Source organism: Xiphophorus couchianus, chromosome 22 (assembly GCF_001444195.1).
Source record: "Xiphophorus couchianus chromosome 22, X_couchianus-1.0, whole genome shotgun sequence".
In the NCBI taxonomy this organism is placed as follows: domain Eukaryota; kingdom Metazoa; phylum Chordata; class Actinopteri; order Cyprinodontiformes; family Poeciliidae; genus Xiphophorus; species Xiphophorus couchianus.
The window spans coordinates 28,816,329-28,839,998 of NC_040249.1; the positions used below are offsets into that span (position 1 = coordinate 28,816,329).

Consider the following 23,670-nt stretch of genomic DNA (forward strand, 5'->3'; position numbering starts at 1 on the left):
AACATGAAAGACGATGGTGCATAACAGAGGTTGAATATTTTGAAGTTTTTACACGAGTTAAATATGCAGAGTTCTGAATCAGCTTCAAAAACTTTATTCAGACAATAAAAGTCAGATGTGATACAACCACATGTCGCTCTGTGCAGCTCTTAAGGAAGCTCCTGATATTTGGCTAACATAACCAGGCTGTAATAAATACATAAAAGGAATTCAGGAGATGAATTACATTTTTCTACTTTATAAATATATAAATCAAAAACCGTTTACTTCAACTTTAGTCTGACATTGTGGAAACTGAGCTGAGTAAAATCCACAATAAGAGAATTGTACTGATTATTTACCCAACAAATGTAAGAACTACAAGTGATTAGAATATTTTCCTTTGGTTCCAAAATAAACACAGATGGATTAAACATTGCAATAAAAAAATCCCTAAGAATTAAAATAGTAATTCCAGGATGACTGGCTCATCTTGCAATCTGCTTTTAATACAATAGAACTTTCTCCTAATATTCATCTTTTATTTTCATACACACTCTTCACATGTTCAAACAAGATCTGGCTAAATCTCATTAATGAAACCTGATGGGTATTATCATCACTTAGCTGAAGCTCTTATGAGTAAAATATGGAAATGTTGCTTCATCATGCTGTGACAAAAAATGTTAGTCAGCAGCAGAAAATGAAGATGTGGTGTTTAAACTGATCTGATCACAGACTTGAATCTGTGATCAGATAGAAATTCCGTATACATTTTTATACTGAATTTATAGAAACTTCCTGTAACATAGAGCATCATGAAGTTCCAGACACCTATATGAAAATCAGAATAATCCATCACATTGTAAAGTCGTCACTTTAATCCACTTTCAGAGCCTTAACACTGACAGAATCACTTTAAAGTGAAAAACAACCACATGTACATACTTCATGTTGGAGAAGGTAAAACATGGTTAGTGAATACTTTCATTTAGCCTGTGGAAAAGTTACAAGCTGTGGTGAATTTGCGTGGAGGCATGTACTGTATATGACTTTTAAAAAAGGCTGATATTTAAGTGTTTGTCCACGAAAATATAAAAATACAACGGCTTCACATTTTGGCATGAGTTAAGATTTGAGAGTTTTCAGGACTATCAGATCAGATGGTCGTGTTTTTTTTTTTTCCGTTTCCAGATGATTTCTTTACAGGAGTGTAAAATGTTGGTAACAAGCGGTAACGTTACAGCCGTCAGTCAGGCGATATCAAAAATCATAATCACAGAAAAAACACCACACGTTTTTATTACTTCATGTTAAGTGCCACGACAGAAAATAAGTCATGAAGATGCAGCTTAAACATTCCACACCAAATCAATGCAGCAATGACCAACAGGACTGACCTGCTTCTGCATAAAACAAGCGTTTGAACTAGTTTAGGCTCCTGTGATCCACTGAGGATCATCAGAACAGATCACACTTCCAACCCTTTGTAGCGCCTGCTTTATGCAGGGAGCAAAGTCCTCTGAGAACCAGCTGAACTTACACATTTAAACCCACATTTTCCCAGACATGAAAATATTAAAATCAGATGGCATTGATAGTCCTTTGAACTAATCAAGGGGAAATAATTTTTAAAATTGTGGAAAAATATATAAAAAAGTGTGTTTTATGATCGGTCACAATTGTGACCGGTGGGATAATATGGTGTTCTTACTAAGATGAACTGAAAGTGCTTTTTCCAAACAGAAAAGATCATAAAAGGTGAACATTGTTTCTTTATTTGAATATATCTTCCACAACATTACTTTAGTGCAACATTTGCTCTGTAAAGTACAAATTTGACTATCTGTATATTCTAAACCAAGGTCAATTTGAGTGTTTATGCATAATTATATTGAACTTCAGTCAGTTGTAGTGTTATGTTATCATGTTAACATAGATCATAAAGATAACATCTATAGTAGAGGCCTTCATTTATAGTATTAAAAATCATGAACATCTGTCAGTCTCACTGTCATTCAGTAATAAACTTAGTCCAGGGGCCTTCAACTCCAGAGACTGAGGGCCCGGGGTCAAGCATCTTTTCCATCCGTCTCTGCTTCAATACACCTGAACCAGGTGATTAGCAGGACTCTGGAGAACTGGACTGCATACTGAGGAGGTCATCCACTTAATTCAGGTGTGTTGGACAAGAGACACACCTGAAAGTTACAGGATACTGGACCCCAAGGCCTGGAATCAGAGGTCAGTTGTTTGGCTCCTTCGACCATTTGGTCCCCTCTTTACTTTCCATGATCTTTCTTGAAGCAATGTGCAATAAATCCTTGACTTTCTCCCAGGCATTTGTGGTGCAAAAGCAACAACACTGGAAACGATTCTTGCATTGACTGACCAGTAAGTGTCTTGGTCACATCTTGAAGAGAAGTGTCCATTTGAGATCTATTTCCATGACCTACTGACTTTGTGCCAAACCTTTGCATAATAAGCCACAACCCATGAGAAGGTCAGTATATTCGGTCGTCCCTCGTATGACACATTTTTAAAATATCTTAAAGGTAAATGGCCTGTACTTATATAGTTCTTTATCAAGTCCAAATGACCTGAAAGTTCTTTTCATCACATTTAATCATTCACCCACTCACACACACATTCACACACTAATAGCAGTAAGCTACTATATTGTAGCTACAGCTTCCCTGGCGCAGTTTGACAGAAGTGAGGCTGTCATATCCTGGCACCACCAGGTTCTCTGACTACCACCGGCAGGCATGGCTGGTGAATCGTCCTCTTGTGTCAGGCCACAACGACTGACACAAAGTGGGGCTTCCAGCAGGAAACCCACCAGTTACAAGATAAACTAAAACCTCCTAAGCTGCAGTCATCCTATTTTCAAATGTGCTTTTGAGATGGACCACCAAGACTTCTTGCACCTGATCATGACTCTGTACCTTGAGGGGTTCTGGTCATGAAGATCTACACCTCTCATGATCTATTTGATCTATTTGACATCAGTCTCTGTGTAGTTCTTTCTCATCTTTGTTTCTACTGTGAAAATATTGTTGTCTTTCTAGTGGACCAGCAGTTTCTCATCTTGTGTCGGAGCCTCATTTGGATCCTCTTTAGTTTTAAAGGGTACGTCAATGAGACGGTTGTCCCTTCATCATAAACTTTGCAGGTGGTAACAGAGAGCCACATGTCTGGTGAAGGGAGAGATCATCCTCTTTTCCCATGAACTGATCATATGCATTCAAAATCGGGCATGGATTATCCCTGTCTAAGCCACCACTACCAAAATCAGTAAGGATTCCATCTTTCTCATAACTACATTGTTGCATACGTTTCTGTCCATCACTAAGTCCAACAGATCAAGAACCAAACTCAAAATGAATCTTAAAAAGGAAGAAGTTTGGAATTGGAAGAATATGGTATGTATTTAAATGTATTGTCCCACCGGTCACTATTGTGACCGTCAACATGTTTACACATCCTGCTCACACACCAAAGCAAGTTTTGTAAATTTAAAGGTGTATATCATAACTAGACACTTTAAACTGACGTGCACCAAAAATCTTTGTTGTATGTTTATTTAAACATACATTGCTATCTTCTTCTTTGAGAGGTTTTTGGCAGTGTTGTACAAACAGCTCTATTACATGTGATAATTTACTCTAAACATGTGATACTGCATCAGTATTATGTAAACACTCCAAACTTTCAATATTTGCTGAACATAAACTGAAAATTTAATCACTAAGCTTTTTGGAGTCCTTGAAAGTGAAATTAATTTCTTGGTCACTATTGTGACCGGTGGGTTTAAATGGGCTAATCCTGACCATGGAGATCTGAGAGCCAATCACTGTTAGGATAGAGGAGGTATAAAAACAAAAAGAAGAAAAAATGGTTGTTGTACAACTTAAGATGAAACCACAACCCCATCAGAGATCTTCTACGTTCAGTTTCTGTTATTTATGTTCATTTTTCAAGGTTGGACTGTGACTTTAAAATCGTCTAAAACATTTTATAAGATACATATAGGTATCATTATGAACATACAGACAGGATGATGTAATTTATGAAGAATCCCTCACTATAATCTGTAATGGCGAAATGTTTGGAACATTTTCTACATCTGCTGAAGTTTAGAGTTTACAGGAGCGATGTGGCTCATCTCCTGTAGTTAATCAGTAGAAGATGGGACATTCTAAGCGTCTCTCATGAAGTGAAAGAGAAGAGTAACTATGTCATTTAGGAAAGCAAAGGGTTTTCTCCCAACAGTCTGTTATTTTCATTTTTCCAACTGCTTTGATGAAGATGTGGACAGCCGTGTGCTGCTGAAGCTTCAAGGATATTGCTGCTCATTGTTCTGACAAGACTCAAACACTTCAACTCTGGTGCCACCTAGTGGTTGAATGAAATCTAGCATCAAAATGCCACTAAGAATCATTATGGAAGGCTTCATACTTCATCACTGCAGTCACTTTAAACCAATTAAACTCCTGCTTTGTGTTTTGTCAGTTTGGTGACGTCACCTCTGGTGTCTCAGTCGTATCACATATATGCAGAACTTTCCATCTTGGTTTATCTGCAGTTCAGTGTTTCCATGAGTTTATCTTGGTTCTCATCCCTGTTTGATTCAGTTGATCCCTAAGAAATAAAACCGATTGTGACATCTGATTAAACCCGAATAACTGCAGATATTCTTTATTGGAGTTGCAGGCCTGCATGTCCTTACAGCAGACTGCAGGTCGACGGTAGAAAATGACTTGAAATCATCAGTTTAAGTCGGGTACAAAAAAAAAAGTTGCACTGCTGGGTACAAACAGTCATGTGTTTGGAACAAAGCTACAAACAAAGTTACTTCCTGCTTTTGCGATCCAGTAAAAACGTCCCATTTAAAGTTTTACATCTAGACTCTAACATCAGAACAGTTAAAGACAGACTTACAGTAAACCAGCACCCACCAGTTTTACCACTTCTTCAACAAATCTGTTCCCAACAGACATTCATTAAAAATAAAACAAATCTCAGTTTCATCATGGCCTCGGAGTGAGACTGGACTGGAATCCACCACTAAAATACAGTGAATGCAAAATACAAATACTACCAAAGCAAAACTCTACCACATGTTCACATTGAAGCTGTCAGTAACAAGTCAGCTCCCTTCATCTGACCCGACTGCGGCTCGTCCAACTCCTCAGGACTGGACCTGCTCATTACCAATGGAATTTGGGTGAATAACTGTAAACTGAGGTTAGCTTAAAGAAACATCAATCAGTTGTAGGATTGGCTTCATCGTAGCAATAAGATGAAGAAGTCAGACAAGTGGCAGAGGTCTGTGGAGCAACGTCCGTCTGAATTAGTCAATGAGGTTGTTCTATAAGGAACAGCTTGAGATCAGAGCCGTCACAGATGGAGATGAAGTTCTACCGTCCAAAGAGACGCCACCATCAGAGCCACTAAAACGTCCCAACAGACAGATTTACATTCTGGGGTCTTTTTAAAGCAGAGCATGTCCAAAAACCACCAATTCACAGTTCATCATGTTCACATAGAGCTGCCTGATGCGACCAGCTGGGGCAGCACTGAAACAGGACCCAGGTTTCTACCATTCATCTGGAACGGAGCGGCAGCACCCCACCTCCCAAAAAGAGTCCCACCTCTCCAGAGTGTGAATCAACCACTGACAGAAAGAAACTGAATGACTCTGAAGTGCTCAGCTGGTTCTGTGGAGAAAACCTAGGAGGAACAATCCTAAAAATCCTAGACCAAGATGACCTTTCCTTCCTGTCCATCCCGTCGGGCGTCCGGTGTTCAGATGGACAGGTCGGTGTCTGTGTCTGTGGGCGTGGTCTTCGGGCTCACGCTGCCTCCCCTCTCCTCCGGGATGGAGGACGAGTCGCCGTTCAGAGCCGGCAGCAAACCTGAAAAAACAGGAAAGGAGCTTCAAGATAAACGTCACACCAACCCAGAGTTTTTCAGCCACAAATTAACAGGAAACTCATCTGGCCAGAGAGCAAGACAGAGAACGGCAGAGAGTATCGTTTTATAACCCAACTCTCCACATCTTCCTCCCTGACCTGTTGCCATGACGCTGTTCATCCACTAACAAATGTCTGACCAGAAACTGAATGCTCCTGAAAACAACAGGAATTTATTCAGGAGTAACAGGACCAAAATACATACTGAACTTATGACTTTTCAGATTTTTATTCTCAAATAGAAAATTTGCCTCAATATCAGAAAACAAACAATCACAATACCTTTGCTGAATATTTTAAGGGTGATATTTACCCACATTCAGACTCTTCTTTAATCAGCATTTCCCTGCCAGTCTTTAGGTAATATCCATCAGGTGAGGACAATGAAGGCAGTAAGTCAGTCCAACAGTCAGAATATTTCACTGGCATATTTCCATCCATTAAATTTGAAGTATAATGTCCTTCTATGTATTGCATACAAGAAGTCCTTTGTAATTTCAATATTACACTCATCGATATTGCAATAACCAGTGGTGAGAACACTTCCACTAACGTGTTAATACAGGAGCTAATTTTTCATTTGACTCTTTTGCTAACCTTAGCACTTAACTTCCCCTAAATGTATTTTTTGGATAAATTCTAAAGCACTAATTTAATTTACTGTTTAGTCAACTTTCAGTTGAATAAAGTTCGACATCTGCATTGAAGTCACCAAATGTTGAGTTCTGCAAGTAGGACAGTGTGAAGCACAACTCAGGTATGAAAGCCTGAGTCCTCAAAGCAGACTGATGCTGCACGTCTTCCCCTCTGTCACTTTACCCACTTTACTGTCTGACAACTGCTAAATAAAGGCCTCTGTTCTTCAAGGAGTTAGCTGTTTATATTCATGCTCTTATTTTGAAGTGGGTGAAAACTGTTTACGCAGCACTTCCTTTTTCTCTCCTCCAGTTCTCGTTTTCCCTCCTAATAACTTTATTTCAGACTTACAACAACAACTAACCACAAACACTAAGATATGAACTAAACTAGAATATCTAAAAACATTATTGATCATGTGTTAGGTTTAAGGATAGATAGAATTTGAAGAGCTTTAACATTAGCTTCTGCTAAATACCATGTTGGTGCAGCTCTTTAGTGTTTGCAGACCTAATGTTGATGATTAGCGTGTTAGCTAGCAGTGCTCAAAACTGGAAATAATAACTGCAAGTCAAAATACTGTGGTTCTATGTCAGAGAAACATTTCAAGCATTTTTTTTCATTTAGCAGTCCTTACTGCTCTGTCACATAAAATACAAACTAAATTTGCTGAAGCTTGTGGCTGTAATGTGACAAAATGTAAAAAGGTTTGAGGAGTTTTAGTATTTTTCCTACTTCAACGTCCCGTTGTGGTTGTGTCTGTGGTATAAAGTCTTTACATAACTAATTTAAACATTCAGGAAAATGTCTGAGTCTTACGTTCAGTCTCGTAGACGGAGCTATCGGAGGACGTCCGATGTCTGCGTGGAGCTGACCTCTGACCTCCACTCACATACTCCTTTAGTACACCTGACCTGGACGGAGATAAAGCCTCTTTAACACCTGATCCTCCAGGCAGGATGGAACAAACTGAATGTAGTCCGACTTACATTTGATTGCACTAGAGGGAAAACTGTCTGTATAAAAAAATACTTTCAGAAACTGTTTGTGCTTTAAGTGCAAAAGTTAACTTTTAAAAAATGTATTTAAAAAAACTGCTGGTGTTGTGTTTCAATTAAAACACATAACATGTCTGAGGTGGCGGCTCTTCCCTCAAAAACTGAGGTTCTGTTCATTTGAATTTTTTTTCTTTAATACTAACCAACCAAAGACGGTTCAGTGCAGCCTTTGTTACATTTTTAGTACATTTTCTACTAATTAATGCTCAACTCATGTCTGTCAAGCTCTGCTAATAAAGACTTCTCTGTTTTCTGTAGTAAAATCTTCCACACGTTTTTTCTATCATTTTGTTTTTTAATTCCTGAGTTATTCCTGGTGAGAGGATTGAAGTTAATCTCATCAGGAATTTCACAGCACAGAAAAACGTTGAAAATCACTTTGCTGCAGGAAGCAGCGAGGTGCAGCGCTACTGCCTCCTGGAGGTAGAAAACAACGAAAGCACGTTGTTTCAGACCTGAACATGTTTGGCCGTCACAGAGATCTGGATAAAAGCTTGAGGTTTTTTATGCAACTGGTTGAATTTAATGATAAGAAAGAAGCTTCAATACGTTTATTGATCAGCTCATTTTTTTTTGTCCTCCGTTCTGAAGTCTACACTGCGTTGCAGTGGGTTTACTGGTGAACTGACCTGTCAAAGCTGTATGTACCAGGGTGGCTGATGGAGCGCTTCATCTGCAGAGGGACAGAAACATTTATGATGCTAACGTGATTAAAACCAGCCTGAAAAATGATGTTTTTATAAATCACACAATTTCACAGAAGAGCAGCTGGACAGGACATTTAATATTTGCAAGTTTTAATCTTTTTTTAATTAAAAATACTTTATGTATTCTTAAGGGGAAATTAATGTGATCGTAACTCATATCATCCAAGTAGCTTCCAAGAATTGTTGTGGATGGTGATGCTGTGAGCAGGAAGAATCTCCTCTAGCAGTCAGTCCCGCAACAAATCTGAAGAGGCCTCTGACCGAAGACTGTTGCTGTATGACATGCTAACAGATCAATATCAGGGCAGCAGAGACGACACAGTAACATTTCCTGGATGACAAAATCAGTTCTTAGAACCTCTGCTAATCCACTTCCTTTGCTTTGCTGTTCCTTTTTATATCTCTGTTTGGCCAAGCAGGGAGACTATGAATACCTTGCTGCCATGACAACACACCACAACAGCTGTCTAAAAGTTGTTATGGTGCACAGCGTCCAAAGCAAGAGAGAATAACTGTCCAAACATGCAGCGCATGAGATAATGCATATGAAAACTAAATTACCCTTTCAGGAGGTCGGAGGTCAGGGGTCAAATTCTGGTTGGCTAGGCTCATACACTCCTCCAAAGTCCTGATGAACGTCTCACAGGTGGCACTGAGCAACGAGGCCTGAACGGAGTTAAACCAGCATATTTAACATCCACTGTTCAGGGAGAAGCTCTGCTCAGTTAAATCAATGTGATATGACATGTTGCATATGATATGACATGTTGCATGATATGACATGTTGGATATGATATAACATGTTGGATATGATATAACATGTTGGATATGATATGACATGTTGCATATGATATGACATGTTGCATGATATGACATGTTGCATGATATGACATGTTGGATATGATATGACATGTTGGATATGATATGACATGTTGCATGATATGACATGTTGGATATGATATGACATGTTGCATATGATATGACATGTTGCATGATATGACATGTTGCATGATATGACATGTTGCATATGTCATGCTCTGCTCAGTTAAATCAATGTGATATGACATGTTGCATATGATATGACATGTTGCATGATATGACATGTTGCATGATATGACATGTTGCATGATATGACATGTTGGATATGATATGACATGTTGGATATGATATAACATGTTGGATATGATATGACATGTTGCATATGATATGACATGTTGCATGATATGACATGTTGCATGATATGACATGTTGGATATGATATGACATGTTGGATATGATATGACATGTTGCATGATATGACATGTTGCATGATATGACATGTTGCATGATATGACATGTTGGATATGATATGACATGTTGCATATGATATGACATGTTGCATGATATGACATGTTGCATGATATGACATGTTGCATATGTCATGCTCTGCTCAGTTAAATCAATGTGATATGACATGTTGCATATGATATGACATGTTGCATGATATGACATGTTGCATGATATGACATGTTGCATGATATGACATGTTGGATATGATATAACATGTTGGATATGATATAACATGTTGGATATGATATGACATGTTGCATATGATATGACATGTTGCATGATATGACATGTTGCATGATATGACATGTTGGATATGATATGACATGTTGGATATGATATGACATGTTGCATGATATGACATGTTGCATGATATGACATGTTGGATATGATATGACATGTTGCATATGATATGACATGTTGCATGATATGACATGTTGCATGATATGACATGTTGCATATGTCATGCTCTGCTCAGTTAAATCAATGTGATATGACATGTTGCATATGATATGACATGTTGCATGATATGACATGTTGCATGATATGACATGTTGGATATGATATGACATGTTGGATATGATATAACATGTTGGATATGATATGACATGTTGGATATGATATAACATGTTGGATATGATATAACATGTTGGATATGATATAACATGTTGGATATGATATAACATGTTGGATATGATATAACATGTTGGATATGATATAACATGTTGGATAGGCCCATCACAATAATTGTCCCAGAAGTAATTGCGATAAACAATAATATTGTTGCTTTGAGGCCATTTTCAAGTAACACACAGTAATGGCATAATAATGCAAGAACACATTTTGAAAGGTGAATAAACTTTCATTTCTAAAGAACATTTAACATAATTTAGTTGAGACCAAAGCACCAGACTGAAGACTTATCATCCAGTTTTTGGTAAAAAGAGAGAAAAAACAATCTTGTAAGTAGAAATGATCTATCTGGTTTTAATTTATCATGCGATTCATTGATTTATTGCGACAAGTTTAATGCCAAGTATAATTTCTTTATTTTGAGGGCAAAGATTCCAAATGTCTATTTTCCTCTCTATAACTAGCTTGCGGTCATTTCTGACCTTCGTTTAGGCCGGTTTAAACCATACAGGTTGGTTTTTTCTTACCTCTGAAGTGGGCGGGGCTTCTGTGTCTGCATTGTGTTGTGATTGGATCGTCTGGACTTGCTGGACAAGGAGGTCACAATACAGACGAAGTTCAGACATTTTGGTTTTCAGACAGTCTGAACCTGATAACACACACACACACACACACACACACACACACACACACACACACACACACACACACACACACACACACACAGCGATCAGATAAGTTTGTTTACAATAACAAAGCTTTATTGATCAAGTTAACTGATTACATCACAAAGCACCTCTGTGTTTATGGCTTTCCAAAGTTCCAGCTTTGGAGGATCCCAACGCCACCAGCCACCTCTGCCTCTCTGCGGCGTTAACGGCTCGCACGTAGAAATGCTGCTCACCAGGAATGATCAGCTCCAGGCGAGTCGAGTCTGTGGGATGGACTGAAACACAACGTGTGGTTGGATACCTTTACCTTCACAGTGACGAGACCAGGCCAGGTAGACCAACCTTTAATGTCACACACGGACATCTTGATGGATCCCTTGCTGCCTTTCGCGACGTCATCCTCGCTGTCGTAATACGAGATTACGCCGTCTTCCAGGACGAACCAGCGCGGCTGCCAGCCTGCAGACACAAAACACACACTCATCCCACGAGATTTCTGAAAAACGCTGACAGAACTTCAAAACATTAATGTCATCGAATTCATCAGACTAAACAGAGGCACATGACAGGACGGTTTCTAGGCCCGTCACTAAAACAAATTTAATGGACGATAAATTGACCACAACTTATTGCAATACATGATAATGTCATTTTGAGACCATTTTTAAACATCCAAAATAAACAAACAAAACAACAATTTAAGTGGATGATTTCATTTCTCAAAATGTCAACGTTTCAGTCATATTAAAGGGCAGCATCTCTTTAACAACTGTTCGCCAAATGAAAACTACTGAGTTGATTTTAACTTCTGATGTGATTCATTGATTTATAGATTATTGCGACAGGCTTAGCCGTGTCTTAGATTTCTCTACAAAACTCTCCGTCTTTTCCAAACAAAAAACGTAGGTTAATTTTGAAGGCAAAAATTATTCCGATAAAAAATATTGTTGTTTTGATTAATTAACTAATATAAAGATAATAGCATAATAATGCAAGCTTGCCCTGTCAAAGATTGATAAACTTTAATTTTGTACACAACACTCCACACAGAAACTGGAAGACATTTTAAATATCCAAAATAAAACACAACAACAAATAAGAGTTAATAAAACAGATAGTAAAAACCACATACAACTGGAAACATAAATAAAGTGGATTATGATGTCTCTGAAAACAAAGTTGCTTTTCAAAAATATTGAGCTTATTTTAATTTATCATGCAATTAATTGATTAAGTGCTTATTGCGAAGGGCTTATCTGTAAGTTGTGTAAATAAAAGAGAAATTTAGCCTTTTGCAGCCACTGTCATGTTGGATTTCTCCTTCTGCAGCTAATTTGGTATTAACAATCTGGCTTTGGAGCCAGAGTTCATGGAAAATCAGCTAGAGGCCGAAAGTATCTGGTCAAGGATCAACTTCTTTATTATTTTAATATTGCAGAAACCCTACATAAACGTCTTTGTTTCAGATACTTCCTGTAATCCTGAACAATCCGACCCAACATAAAACCCTGATTAAACAGAGGAGGATTTACAGTAAAAAAACAAAACATTGCATATACATATACAGGAACGGTACAGGGATCGGTAGCAGATTAGTTTTAAAGAAAACAAAAATCCACCTGATCTTGTAAACCCTGACAATCTGCCATTGCCATAGCTCAATGGAAGAAGAAGAAGCTTATCTGAAAAAGACTGTATTATAACCAAACTGTTTATTCTAGATGACAGAAAATCAGGAAAATTCCCAAATGGGTGCATGGATGTTAAATTTCTCCCATAGTCATAACAACTCTCTGAATTGGAGATCTGGAATCTGTTAGAAAACACAGCGTCCTGTAGAATGGACTCTGAACCTTTTCACATTTTGGCCTCTTGCCACCACAAGCTTGGCTGGATTTTAACTATTTTACAACACACAATCCAACATACAACAGCATGGTCCAGTCAAAGTTCTGACCAACATTTGGTTGGAAATTTTGTAGCAAGATCTTCACTAATGTTCTCCAATCACTGTGGCTGATATCAGTGAACATTCACATTTTCCAAAGAAAAGCTGCTAGAGACAAACCATAACAAACTCACAGCTGGAATGAAAACAAAATGTGACTCTACAAAGCATTGACTCAGCAGTAGCACACCACACTTTTCAGATTTTTATCTCTACTAAAATGTAACAATGCCACAATGTTCATTCACTTGATAACTGTGCTCTTTAGTCTACCATATAAAATCACCCAAATTACATTGAAGTTTATGGATTTAATATAGCAAAATGTGGAAAGGTTCAAGTGGTATGAATCCTTACAAAGGGGCAAAAATAAACCTCAGTCAATAGTTTTTACAGACAGATTTACACCTGCTTTGGTGTCTGGAACTGATATGATTTTGCTCATATTTGCTCAACATTACCATTTGTTTTTCCAGTGCAGCTTCAGGCTTTTTAGCTTTAAGCCCTTATTATGTAAAAGCTGTTATTCAAACCTCACTAAGCCGGTGACAAGCTATACAAATGCTAACATTTGTATAGCATTTGTATGCTATACAAACGTTATAGCATACACATTCTATCTGTTAGCAACAGATAGAATGTTGCTAACATTCTATCTGTGGACAAAGTGTGAACTGTTATCCTCAAGGGAAATGACTTTTCCACTTGAAGGATAATCTTCCACCTTGTCTTCTCTGACATGATTAGCACCATTACCTTCATCAATATAACAAAAGCAACACGTCTTCAGCACTTCGACATTGTTGTTGTCTGTGTTTCTCTCAGAATCACCAAGTTGTCACCTGAGTCAGAATTTGAAAGTATAAAGCAATGACGAAAAATCAACTAATCACAACACTTACAGAATTTCCAGATGACAGAGTTCAAGCTGTTCCCTGGGCCAGAATGCTGAGCATGTTGAAGATGTTTACTTGCTGCAGCACACTGGCTTTCACACAACCTGACAAGCTGCTGACAACTTACTGCTTTAGCTAACTTTTCTTTTTTTGTAGCATCAAAAACAACAACAAAAACTTCAGAAACCTACAGCTAATCATGTCCTGTGGATCAGTGTGTGGAAACACGGTCTCATTATCCACCATTATTATTAATAGATAAGTTATGCTGCCATCATAAAGGTTAAATACTGAACTCCTCACATCCCGGTCCTGGGATCAGTCTTTGTTTCCTGAAACAGAATAGGACTCTGTAGCTATCCGCTGCTGTTTGTGTTTCTATCAAAAACAGATTTGGTTCACCAAGAATCACATCTGTGTTTTACATTTGCAACCCTAGTTACTTTTTAGAATAAGATTTGACATAAAAACAAAGTAACATTTGGTGAATTTAAGTGTTTATAAAAATGTTTGCATTCTCTACAATCTATATTAAGCATATTAAGAAACACCTTCAAATAAACACTTAATATGTGGTAAAGATGCAGAATTATTCATTATTTACTCTGAATTGTCACTATTCTATGTAGATAAACGAAAAAATTGACTTCATAAATAAACAACCATTTATCACAAACCCTGACTTGTTTTCATTTACTTTTTCCCTTCTGAAACCGATATTGCAGGTCTGAGTATTGGCCGATACTGATACTGACCCGATACAATACCAGCATGAATCATACATACTTCTAAAACTTATTCTGTAGTGTGGCACTCTAGAAAACGACCTGATCAAGTGATATTAATCTGAGGTTTTAGATGCAGGCCGACGTAATAGATAGAAAGTCATTTTTGACTGATATCGGACTAATTTCCAATATCAATACAGAATCAGGACACTACTGCTATAAACCTCCAACATGTCCTGTCATTTATAGCACAGGTTCATTCAGGAACACACTTAAATTCAGTTAATGTGATTAGAATAAATATTTGTTATTTTATCTTATTTCAGTTATTAGGTAACGGCATTGACTGAATAGTACAAGAACTGTATATGGGTGAACAGAAATAAACTGTTACAGGAACAATTAACAAAACCCAATGAACATTAAATATTAGAAAATATTTATTAAGCAGCTAAATAAAGACAGTTTTTTAAATATTATTTTAAACCGTAGTGACTAAATTGTATTAAAATAGCATGAGCAATTATCACGAACTATTTCTGTTTCATGTAAACTTCAAGTCCTTCCAACTGTTAGCTGTTTATTTTTTTATTAATATTTCTCAACTAGACAGTTAGTGTGGCTAAAAAGACAAAAAGATTTGACAGAAAATTTTTATTTTTTACTTAAATATTTAGAGCCACACAGAAATGTGAAAAATCTAGATTTATTATGCAGCAATACTAAATGAACTGTACAACTTTATGTAGGTAAATAGAAACTGTTTACCTGTAATTTTTACGTACATTATTTTAACATTTACTCTTATATGCATTGCTAAATTTTTCTAAATATCTCCATATTTATTCATTCGAGGTTATATTGTTTATATTATGTGTTTCTGCATCACTTAAAGAGGTATGCATTAATGTTAGCTACTTAAGAGTTTGAAAGAAAATTTGTAACGCAATTAACATGAGCAAAATAATAAAATAAAATAAAAATGGCTTGAAATCAAATTACATTAAAAAACATATTAGCCAGAGTCCTTACCTGTCATGTAATTAGTCCACTTGTATAAAATGCCCTCCATGACTTCTCCAAACATCGGGTTACAGAAGGTGGATGTTAGCTGGGAGCTAAAGCTGCTAGCTGGCTAATGGTCAGTGACTCGTTAGCAAACAGCGGCCATTCTCAGCTGCTGCTCTCCTCAGCATGAAAGAGAGGCTTCCTGAAATCTGCCGATTGTTCGCCGGAGAAAATTAAGCCGAGGAGGTCAGCCTGTGCGGAGCTGCTCATCGTCTCTCAGCGGGGAGTCAGCTGATAGAGAAAAGTGTCAACAAAACAGCAGATTATGTACGGGAAGCTGCGAGGGACAATTGTGCTTTCTAACCCTGAGGAATGGGTTAAAAACATACAAGGAACAAGCAATTCATTAACAAAACTATACACTCAGTGTTACCTTTTTTATAATGAAAGACATTTATTTAGGAAAGCACTTTGACCTTAAATCACTTTGAAGTGATTTAGACTTAGACTTATTTTATTGTCATTGCACAAAGACACAAGTAAAACTGGCAAGAAAATGTCATCGCTTGGCTACCAGAGCACACACACATGTGCCTATAATTACATAATATACAAAAAATAATATATTGCTAAATATATATATATAACCTAGCATTTTCAAGCAGTCTCAGTCAGTCAGTCTTAGTGATGGGACTGCTGAGAAATCTGATGGCCAGTGGGAGACAGCTATTTCTGAGTCTGGCTGTTCTGCAGCGGATGCTATGGAATCTTCTGCCAGACGCCAACTGGATGAACAGACCATGGAGAGGATGGGTGGAGTCAGAGAGGATCTGGTTTGCTCTGCCTAAGCAGCATCTGTGTGCAATGTTCTTTATAGAGGGGAGTGGATTCCCACTTCCTCTCCGCTGTCTTCACCACTCTTCACAGAGACTTCCAGTTTGAGGCCCTGCAGCTCCCAAGACCAGGTGGAGGTAGTGCTGGTCAGCAGGCTCTCAGTGGCTCCTCTGTAGAAGATGGAGAGGATGGGAGGATGGGAGGAAAGCCTTTCTCAAGTGCAGACATTACTGTGCCTTTTTCACCAGGAATGTGACATGAGGTGCTCAGTCAAGGTTGTCTGTAATGTGAACCCTAGGAACTCAGTGCTGCTGATGATCTCCAGTGCTGTTGCTGATGAGGAGTGGTGTGTCGCTGGGTTGAGACCTCCTGAAGTTGACAATGATCTCTTTTGTCTTATCAACGTTCAGGAGCAGGTTGTTTATTTAACTTCTAAAGCTCTCTATGTATTTTTTCAGACATTCTGTTGTAGATATATTATGTCTGTGATGGTATGCTGTATGTGATTATCCGAACATGGAATTTTAACATTTGATATGTTAACTATCTTTTGAGATTTTAAAATGTATCTGAGCATAGTCACATTTTTTCCATGACTTTACCGATAATCATAGGAATGTAATTATTCCCTTTTCTGTGTGGATCTACTCTGAGTCCTTTAACATTTACAAACATGAAAGAGTTCGAATTAACTCCATCTAACAACAGAACCATTAGTACATTTTGAAGGCCTCACTCTTTATTACTCACTTTGTTTACCAAAATAAATATTAAATACTATTTCTACCTCTGACTCCTGATATATTTTCAAACACAAACATATTAAGGTTTGTGGGACTTTTCAATAATATCGGTCTTACTTACGCATAAGGTCACATTTAACAAAATAAAGTTTTGTTGTAAATTCATTTATTTTTTCAAATATAGTCATGTAAAAAAAGTGTTGATGTCTAATCTTGTTTTTATTTATCTCTGGAACAGAAAGGTATTTATGACAGTGTTATATCAGTCTTATGCACACCCATTCAAATAAAGTGCTACCAACTAACTAGACTGAAGAAACATAATTAAACTAGGGGAGCAAACAATAACTATAAACAAGAACTGAACATAATTAGAAACACTAAGAACTGAACTGAAGGAAACCAGCAACAGGACGGATTTAATCAAACTGAGAAACACAAAATATTAACAATACTACAACTAAGAAAGGACTAAACAGAAGCAAAACAAAAACATAGCTAATCTAAATAAAATAGGAACTGAGAAACACAAAAACAAACAAACCCCAATCAAAAAGAGTTCTAATTTTTACACAGTATATTTTCATCCATCCATCTTCTTACACCCTTGTCCCCAGTGGGGTCAGGAGGGGAGCTGGTGCCTATTTCCAGAGACATTTCGGGCGAGAGGTGGGGTCACCCTGGACAGGTCGCCAGTCTGTCACAGAGAGTATATTTTATTCACTTCAATATACAAAGCTATGTTGATGATTGAAACAGTTTCTATAGAAAATATCATTTAAAAAGATACAACCCAGAGGTTCTGTTAAGAATCAAATAGAAGAGTCATTCTTTATATAGAAACAGATCAAACTTGAAGCTGAAAAAAGCCCGTAGCAGCTTTAACTTACTATTTTTAACAAGACTACATTTTCATTCTTTAGAACTAATTCAAGGCTTTAGAAAAATGAGCACTGCTTCTAATAACGTGTGGAAGGAGATGTTTCTGGAGGAAACACTGTGCGATGCTGTGATCAGAGTCAGAGATGCAGAGTTTAAAGTTCACAGGTTCGTTCTCTGCAACCCCAGTGCCTTCTTCAGGTAAATCATTATATCTTAGCTATTTTCTCTTTAATTCCTATGGCATATTGGAAAATGGTTATGAGGTTTGACAGGCACTCAATTGTGCTTTTGACATCTTTTGGGGAAGAAAAATTTGTCAGGTTAAAAATATACCACAGGCCTTGCATTTCATAAAAGCTCCTACTTCTTAATGCAGCTTCTACTGAAGCTGCATTAAGATTGATTGATACAGCTCTGCTACTCTGGAGTTATTAAAAGAAGTTGTTTCTGATCCATCTTATGTAATCAAATTCAAAAATACTTAATTGATCCAGAAAACAATCCATGAGATTCAGTAATCATATCGCACATATGCAATCATATCATTCTGTTCAAATCATTTACCTGCCTATTAAGTCGTTGACTCAGTACTAATCTCTCATTTTCTTTATTTTTTACATCTGTAACCAGACTTATTCAGGGTCCATCTGTTTAGTTAGAATGTCAATAAATGCATGTTTCTATGGTGATGGGTGCAGTGACACTCCAGTAGCTTAGCTCACATCAGGCATCAGGTTTTGATATAAATGAAGGAAATCTAACATTCAGAAAGATAAAAGGGCAAAGTTAGTCAAAGTTACCCTATGTTTCTGTAGCCATTAAAGTTTATTTGAAGGTGAAGAAACGGTACAGTAACTTGCATAAGTATTCCTTCTCATTCAATAACAGCATGTCATGTTACAGACCAACACAAAGTTGTGTAATTGTGAAAGAATTATACATGGCTTTCAAGCTTTTCAAATGACTAAGATGGAAAGAGCGAAGGGGTCTTCTATAAAGCCCCCTTTACTCTTGTACTCTTAAATAAAATCCATTCCAACCAATAGAAGTGATCTAATTAGCAAATAGGGTCCACCTGTGTGTATTTAATCTCTGTAGAAATCTAACTGTTCCATGAAGGAATGGGCAAAAAGGTTCAAACAATTTGTAAGTGCTGTACTTCACTGCTTTAGTGGCTTGATATATGTTTCTTAAACCTCCGATCTCCCACAGAGACCTTTTCCTCAGTGAGCAATCATCTGGGCAGCAAGTCTACAGCTTCCCCGACCTGTCACGAAATATCATGGAGCTCATTCTTGAGTATGCCTACACCTCCTCTGTTGTGGTGACGGAGGACAATGTGGTAGAACTGTTGGCTGCAGCAGACCGCTTTGCTGTCCCTGGCATCCTTCAGGCCTGTTGTGACTTCCTGCAGCAAACACTCTGCCCTAAAAACTGCATCAAGACCTGGAAGCTAGCAGATCACTACAAGATTCTTGACCTGAAGGAAGTGGCCTACTTCTACATCCTGCAACACTTTGAGGAGGTGGTGGAGTTCTGTGCTGACTTCCAGCAGCTCCCTGTTGAGGAGCTAGTGGAACTCATCGGGAAGGATGAGCTGAATGTGAGAAAGGAGACTTTTGTGTTTGAGGCCATCCTCCGCTGGGTCAAGTTTGCTCCTGAGGATCGTAGGGGATACATGGGGACACTTTTCACTCATGTAAGTGAATGTTGGGATCTCCCCAAACTGTAGATATGTAATTGCTAGTGTCTACATAAAAATCTCTTGTCTTTATCCAGGTTCGGCTGCTCCTAATACCCATTGATTACTTAGTCGAAACTATGTGCAAAGATAATCTGGTTAGAAACAATTTACAATGTGTAAACATGGTAATCAGTGCGATGAAGGTCCTCCATGGGTCCAGCTTGGAGATGTCCCTTACCTCCACCCGTCTACCTTCTCATGTGCTGCTGGCCATTGGGGGCTTTGAAGACAATTATCCTTCTGACAAAATTGACATGTACAATGTTCGAAAAGACTGCTGGAAGACAGTGTACAAAAATCCGGCACCATTCCCAGAATTCAGCGGCTGTGTTTACCTCAAGGGAAACATCTACTGTGTCGGAGGGTGCCACGCTGATCACTACTTGAGCAGTGTCATAAGGTTCAATCTCGCTACCCAAACTTGGAAAGAAGTGGGGACGATGCACAAAGCTCGATGCTATGTCAGTGTAGTGGTGCTCAATGACCAGATCTATGCAATGGGAGGCTGCAACAAGTATGACACCTTCAAAACTGCAGAACGGTTTAACCCTGACACCAATCAGTGGACCCTGATCGCACCGATGCATGAACACAGAGCCGATGCTGGGTCTGCAACACTTCACGGGAAGGTAAGTGGATTAAGTGTTCTTAGACCAGTTTTGAGCTTCTGTGGTTCTGAAAGGTCTTTTTAACTAACGAGTCGTCGAATCCTGAACATTGACCTTAACTGAGTCAGATGTTGTTTTGGTTTATACAGTCATCTCCTGGACAAGTCTTCAATGCACTCTTGGGATAATTGTTTGGCTGGACAGAGAAGGTTCACCACTGCTCATGTTGTCTCCATTTGTACATAGTGGCTCTCACTGTGGTTCACTGGGACCCCAAAGTCTTAGAAATGGATTTCTAACTTTTTTCATCCATCCATCCATCCATCCATCCATCCATCCATCTTCTTCCGCTTATCCGAGGTCGGGTCGCGGGGGTAGCAGCTTCAGAAGGGAGGCCCAGACTTCCCTCTCCCCAGCCACTTCTTCTAGCTCTTCCGGGGGAATCCCGAGGCGTTCCCAGGCCAGCCGAGAGACATGCATCCTGACCAGATACCTGAGCCTCAACTGGCTCCTCTCCATGTGAAGGAGCAGCGGCTCTACTCTGAGTCCCTCCCGGATGACTGAGCTTCTCACCCTATCTCTAAGGGAGGGCCCAGCCACCCTACGGAGAAAACCCATTTCGGCCGCTTGTATCCGCGATCTCGTTCTTTCGGTCATGACCCAAAGCTCATGACCATAGATGAGGGTGGGAACGTATATCGACCGGTAAATCGAGAGCTTCGCTTTTTGGCTCAGCTCTCTCTTCACCACGACGGACCGGTACAGCGCCCGCTTGACAGCAGACGCTGCGCCAATCCGCCTGTCGATCTCCCGCTCCCTTCTTCCCTCATTCGTGAACAAGATCCCGAGATACTTGAACTCCTCCACCTGGGGCAGGACACCCCCCCTGACCCGGAGAAGGCACTCTACCCTTTTCCGGCTCAAGACCATGGCCTCGGATTTGGAGGCACTGATCCCCTTTTTTCAGACAGAAATATTTCAGTGACTTCGTTTCTCATCTGTTTATCAGGGCCTGGTGTTTTACTTGTTGAGAACTGATGGCTTTCCTCAGGTTCTGTTCAAGTCATTTCTTAATTCTCAGAATCTGGTAGTTCACTTCTTTTTGTATTTACTCAGATTATCTTTGTATAATGTTGAATATCAGAAGAAATCTAAGTTGGGCGAATACTTTTTCACTGAACTTTACCTCGGAGGTTGGAACTCTGTTAATTTCCAGATATTGGTGTGTTCCTTCTGTATGAAGAAGTTGTAATTTTGAGAACTAAACGGAAAAAAATCAAATGGAATATATGGCGAATTTGGAATTCCAACTTGGAAAGTCTCAACCCTACCTTCTAATTCAGCATGGCTACAACAGATAAAAAAATCCTATCCTGGACAGCTTGCCAGTCCATCGCAAGGCAATACAGAGACACACAGGACAAACAACCATGCACACATTCACACCTATGAACAGTTCAGAAAAAGGTACCTTTACCTTGACTGGTAGGTCCAAAAGCAGGATCTAGCAGTCATGCTTTTGGAGTGTGGGAGAAAGCCAGAGTACCTGGAGAGAACTCATGCATGCACAGGTAGAACATGCAAACTCCTTGCAGAAAGACCGGACCTTCTTGTTGCAAAGCAACAGTGTACCAACTGTGCAGCCCCCTTCTGAAAATCTATATACCATCAAATCAGTCCTGTTGAGTTTGCATGTTCCTTTGTGCATGAGTGGTTTCTTTCCAGGTACTTTGGATTTCTCTCACAATCCAAAAGCCTGACAGTTAGCTGAATTGGTCTCTCTAAATTGTTCATAGCTGCGTGTGCATGGTTGTTTGTCCTGTGTCTTTGCGATGGATGGTCCTGTCCAAGTTGTACACTGCGTCTTGGCCATTGAGGTACGTATCAGCCCTCCCCCCGCAACCCTGCAATAATGAGCAGGTTTAGGCAATGGATGGATGGAATCTTAGTAGTGAAGAAATTTCTATTCTGGACTTAATGCACAGAGAAAATTCCCATTATGCCAAGCTGAGAGTCACTGAGCTCCTTATAGGCAACTCATTTTTTCACAAAAGTTTGTAGAAGCAGTTTTAATGCCCGCATGCTGGATATATCCACCAGAGCTTAAGGAAAAGATAGCAACATGAATTCAGTGAGTTAGAGGGATGAATCTATAGTTTTAGCAATTTAGTATTTAGTGTTTGTTCCGGCCTGTTTGTTCTACCTGTGCATGCATGAGTTCCCTCCAGGTACTCTGGCTTTTTCCCAGTCTTTACATTGACCTACAAAAGTCAAGGTAAAGGTACTTTTTTTATTAATTGTTCATAGGTGTGAATGTGTGCATGGTTATTTGTCCTGTGTGTCCCTGTATTTGTGCTTCTACCTCTATTAAAAATAAAGTCCAGCAAAAGTATAATTACTTTTGCGTCTGACATGATCAAATTATAGAAATGGTACTAATGTAGGTATCGTCAAGAATGATTCCTGTTCTCCCTTATCAATTCTCAGGTGTACATATGCGGTGGATTTTTAATGGATGACGCATTATCTTCTTGCGAGTGCTACAACCCCAACACCAATCAGTGGACGCTTATCACACACATGGAAACCGCTCGAACGGCAGCAGGTGTCATTGCCTACAAAGACCAGCTCTATGTGGTAAAGAGAGATAAAGAAACTTGTTCATGACTTGAGCTTGGCTGTAATCCTTGTCTAAATTCCAGTCTTTCTTCCAGCTTGGTGGCTACGACGGTAGAAGGCACGTATCAGAGGTTGCTACTTATGACCCCTTGACCAAATGTTGGTGCATGCTGGACCCCATGATTCACCCCCGTAGCAACTTTGGGACTGTGTTGTTAGAGGACCAAGTTTATGTAGTGGGAGGTTTCACAGACGATAATGACCAGTTGTGCGCTAAAGTGGAGCGCTATGACGGAAATACTAAGACATGGCAAGTTGTCCGGGACCTGGATTCTCCTCGTGGTGCCGTCAACTGCTGCGTGGTGGAGCGAATCCCCCATGCTGCTGCCTTTGTGTCCTAAACACCAACTTATACATGTCAATAAATGCATTGATTTTATATCTTAGATATATTTTTGTTTATGAGGAAAATGAGAAGATTGCTATAATAACTCCTTCAGAATGACTTGCATACTGGTTGGTTATTTTTTTACTTTACATGCAATAGTTTCTGTTCTGGTACAGATATGGTTCACCTTGAAGCAGAAACTGACTCATTTTGATAGCTTTCTGATTACCTGTCTGATTAATCTTGATCATTTGAACTTGTGATCAACTTTTTTTTTTTCTAAA

The 23,670-nt window shown here is 38.8% G+C and overlaps 2 protein-coding genes across 3 annotated transcripts; one reads left to right on the forward strand and one right to left on the reverse strand.

Annotated features, from left to right (window-relative positions):
- Positions 1–78: 78 nt before the first annotated feature.
- On the reverse strand, positions 79–15,906 carry plekha3 (pleckstrin homology domain containing, family A (phosphoinositide binding specific) member 3). Its single transcript, XM_028007257.1, has 8 exons — positions 15,593–15,906; positions 11,331–11,447; positions 11,114–11,263; positions 10,845–10,966; positions 8,920–9,024; positions 8,281–8,324; positions 7,413–7,507; positions 79–5,900 (listed from the first exon to the last, which is right to left on the reverse strand). The coding sequence occupies exons 1-8, from the start codon at positions 15,645–15,647 to the stop codon at positions 5,791–5,793; spliced, it is 798 nt and encodes a 265-aa protein (XP_027863058.1). The 5' UTR covers positions 15,648–15,906; the 3' UTR covers positions 79–5,790.
- Positions 15,907–17,978: 2,072 nt separating this feature from the next.
- Positions 17,979–23,437, forward strand: LOC114138239 (kelch-like protein 10). Of its 2 annotated transcripts, XM_028007376.1 has the most exons (6): positions 17,979–18,225; positions 19,240–19,726; positions 19,807–20,400; positions 21,389–21,430; positions 22,867–23,016; positions 23,094–23,437. In XM_028007376.1, the coding sequence occupies exons 1-6, from the start codon at positions 18,092–18,094 to the stop codon at positions 23,397–23,399; spliced, it is 1,713 nt and encodes a 570-aa protein (XP_027863177.1). In that variant the 5' UTR covers positions 17,979–18,091; the 3' UTR covers positions 23,400–23,437. The 2 variants fall into 2 exon arrangements, with proteins under 2 accessions (XP_027863177.1, XP_027863178.1); XM_028007377.1 differs by lacking the exon at positions 21,389–21,430.
- Positions 23,438–23,670: the final 233 nt, after the last annotated feature.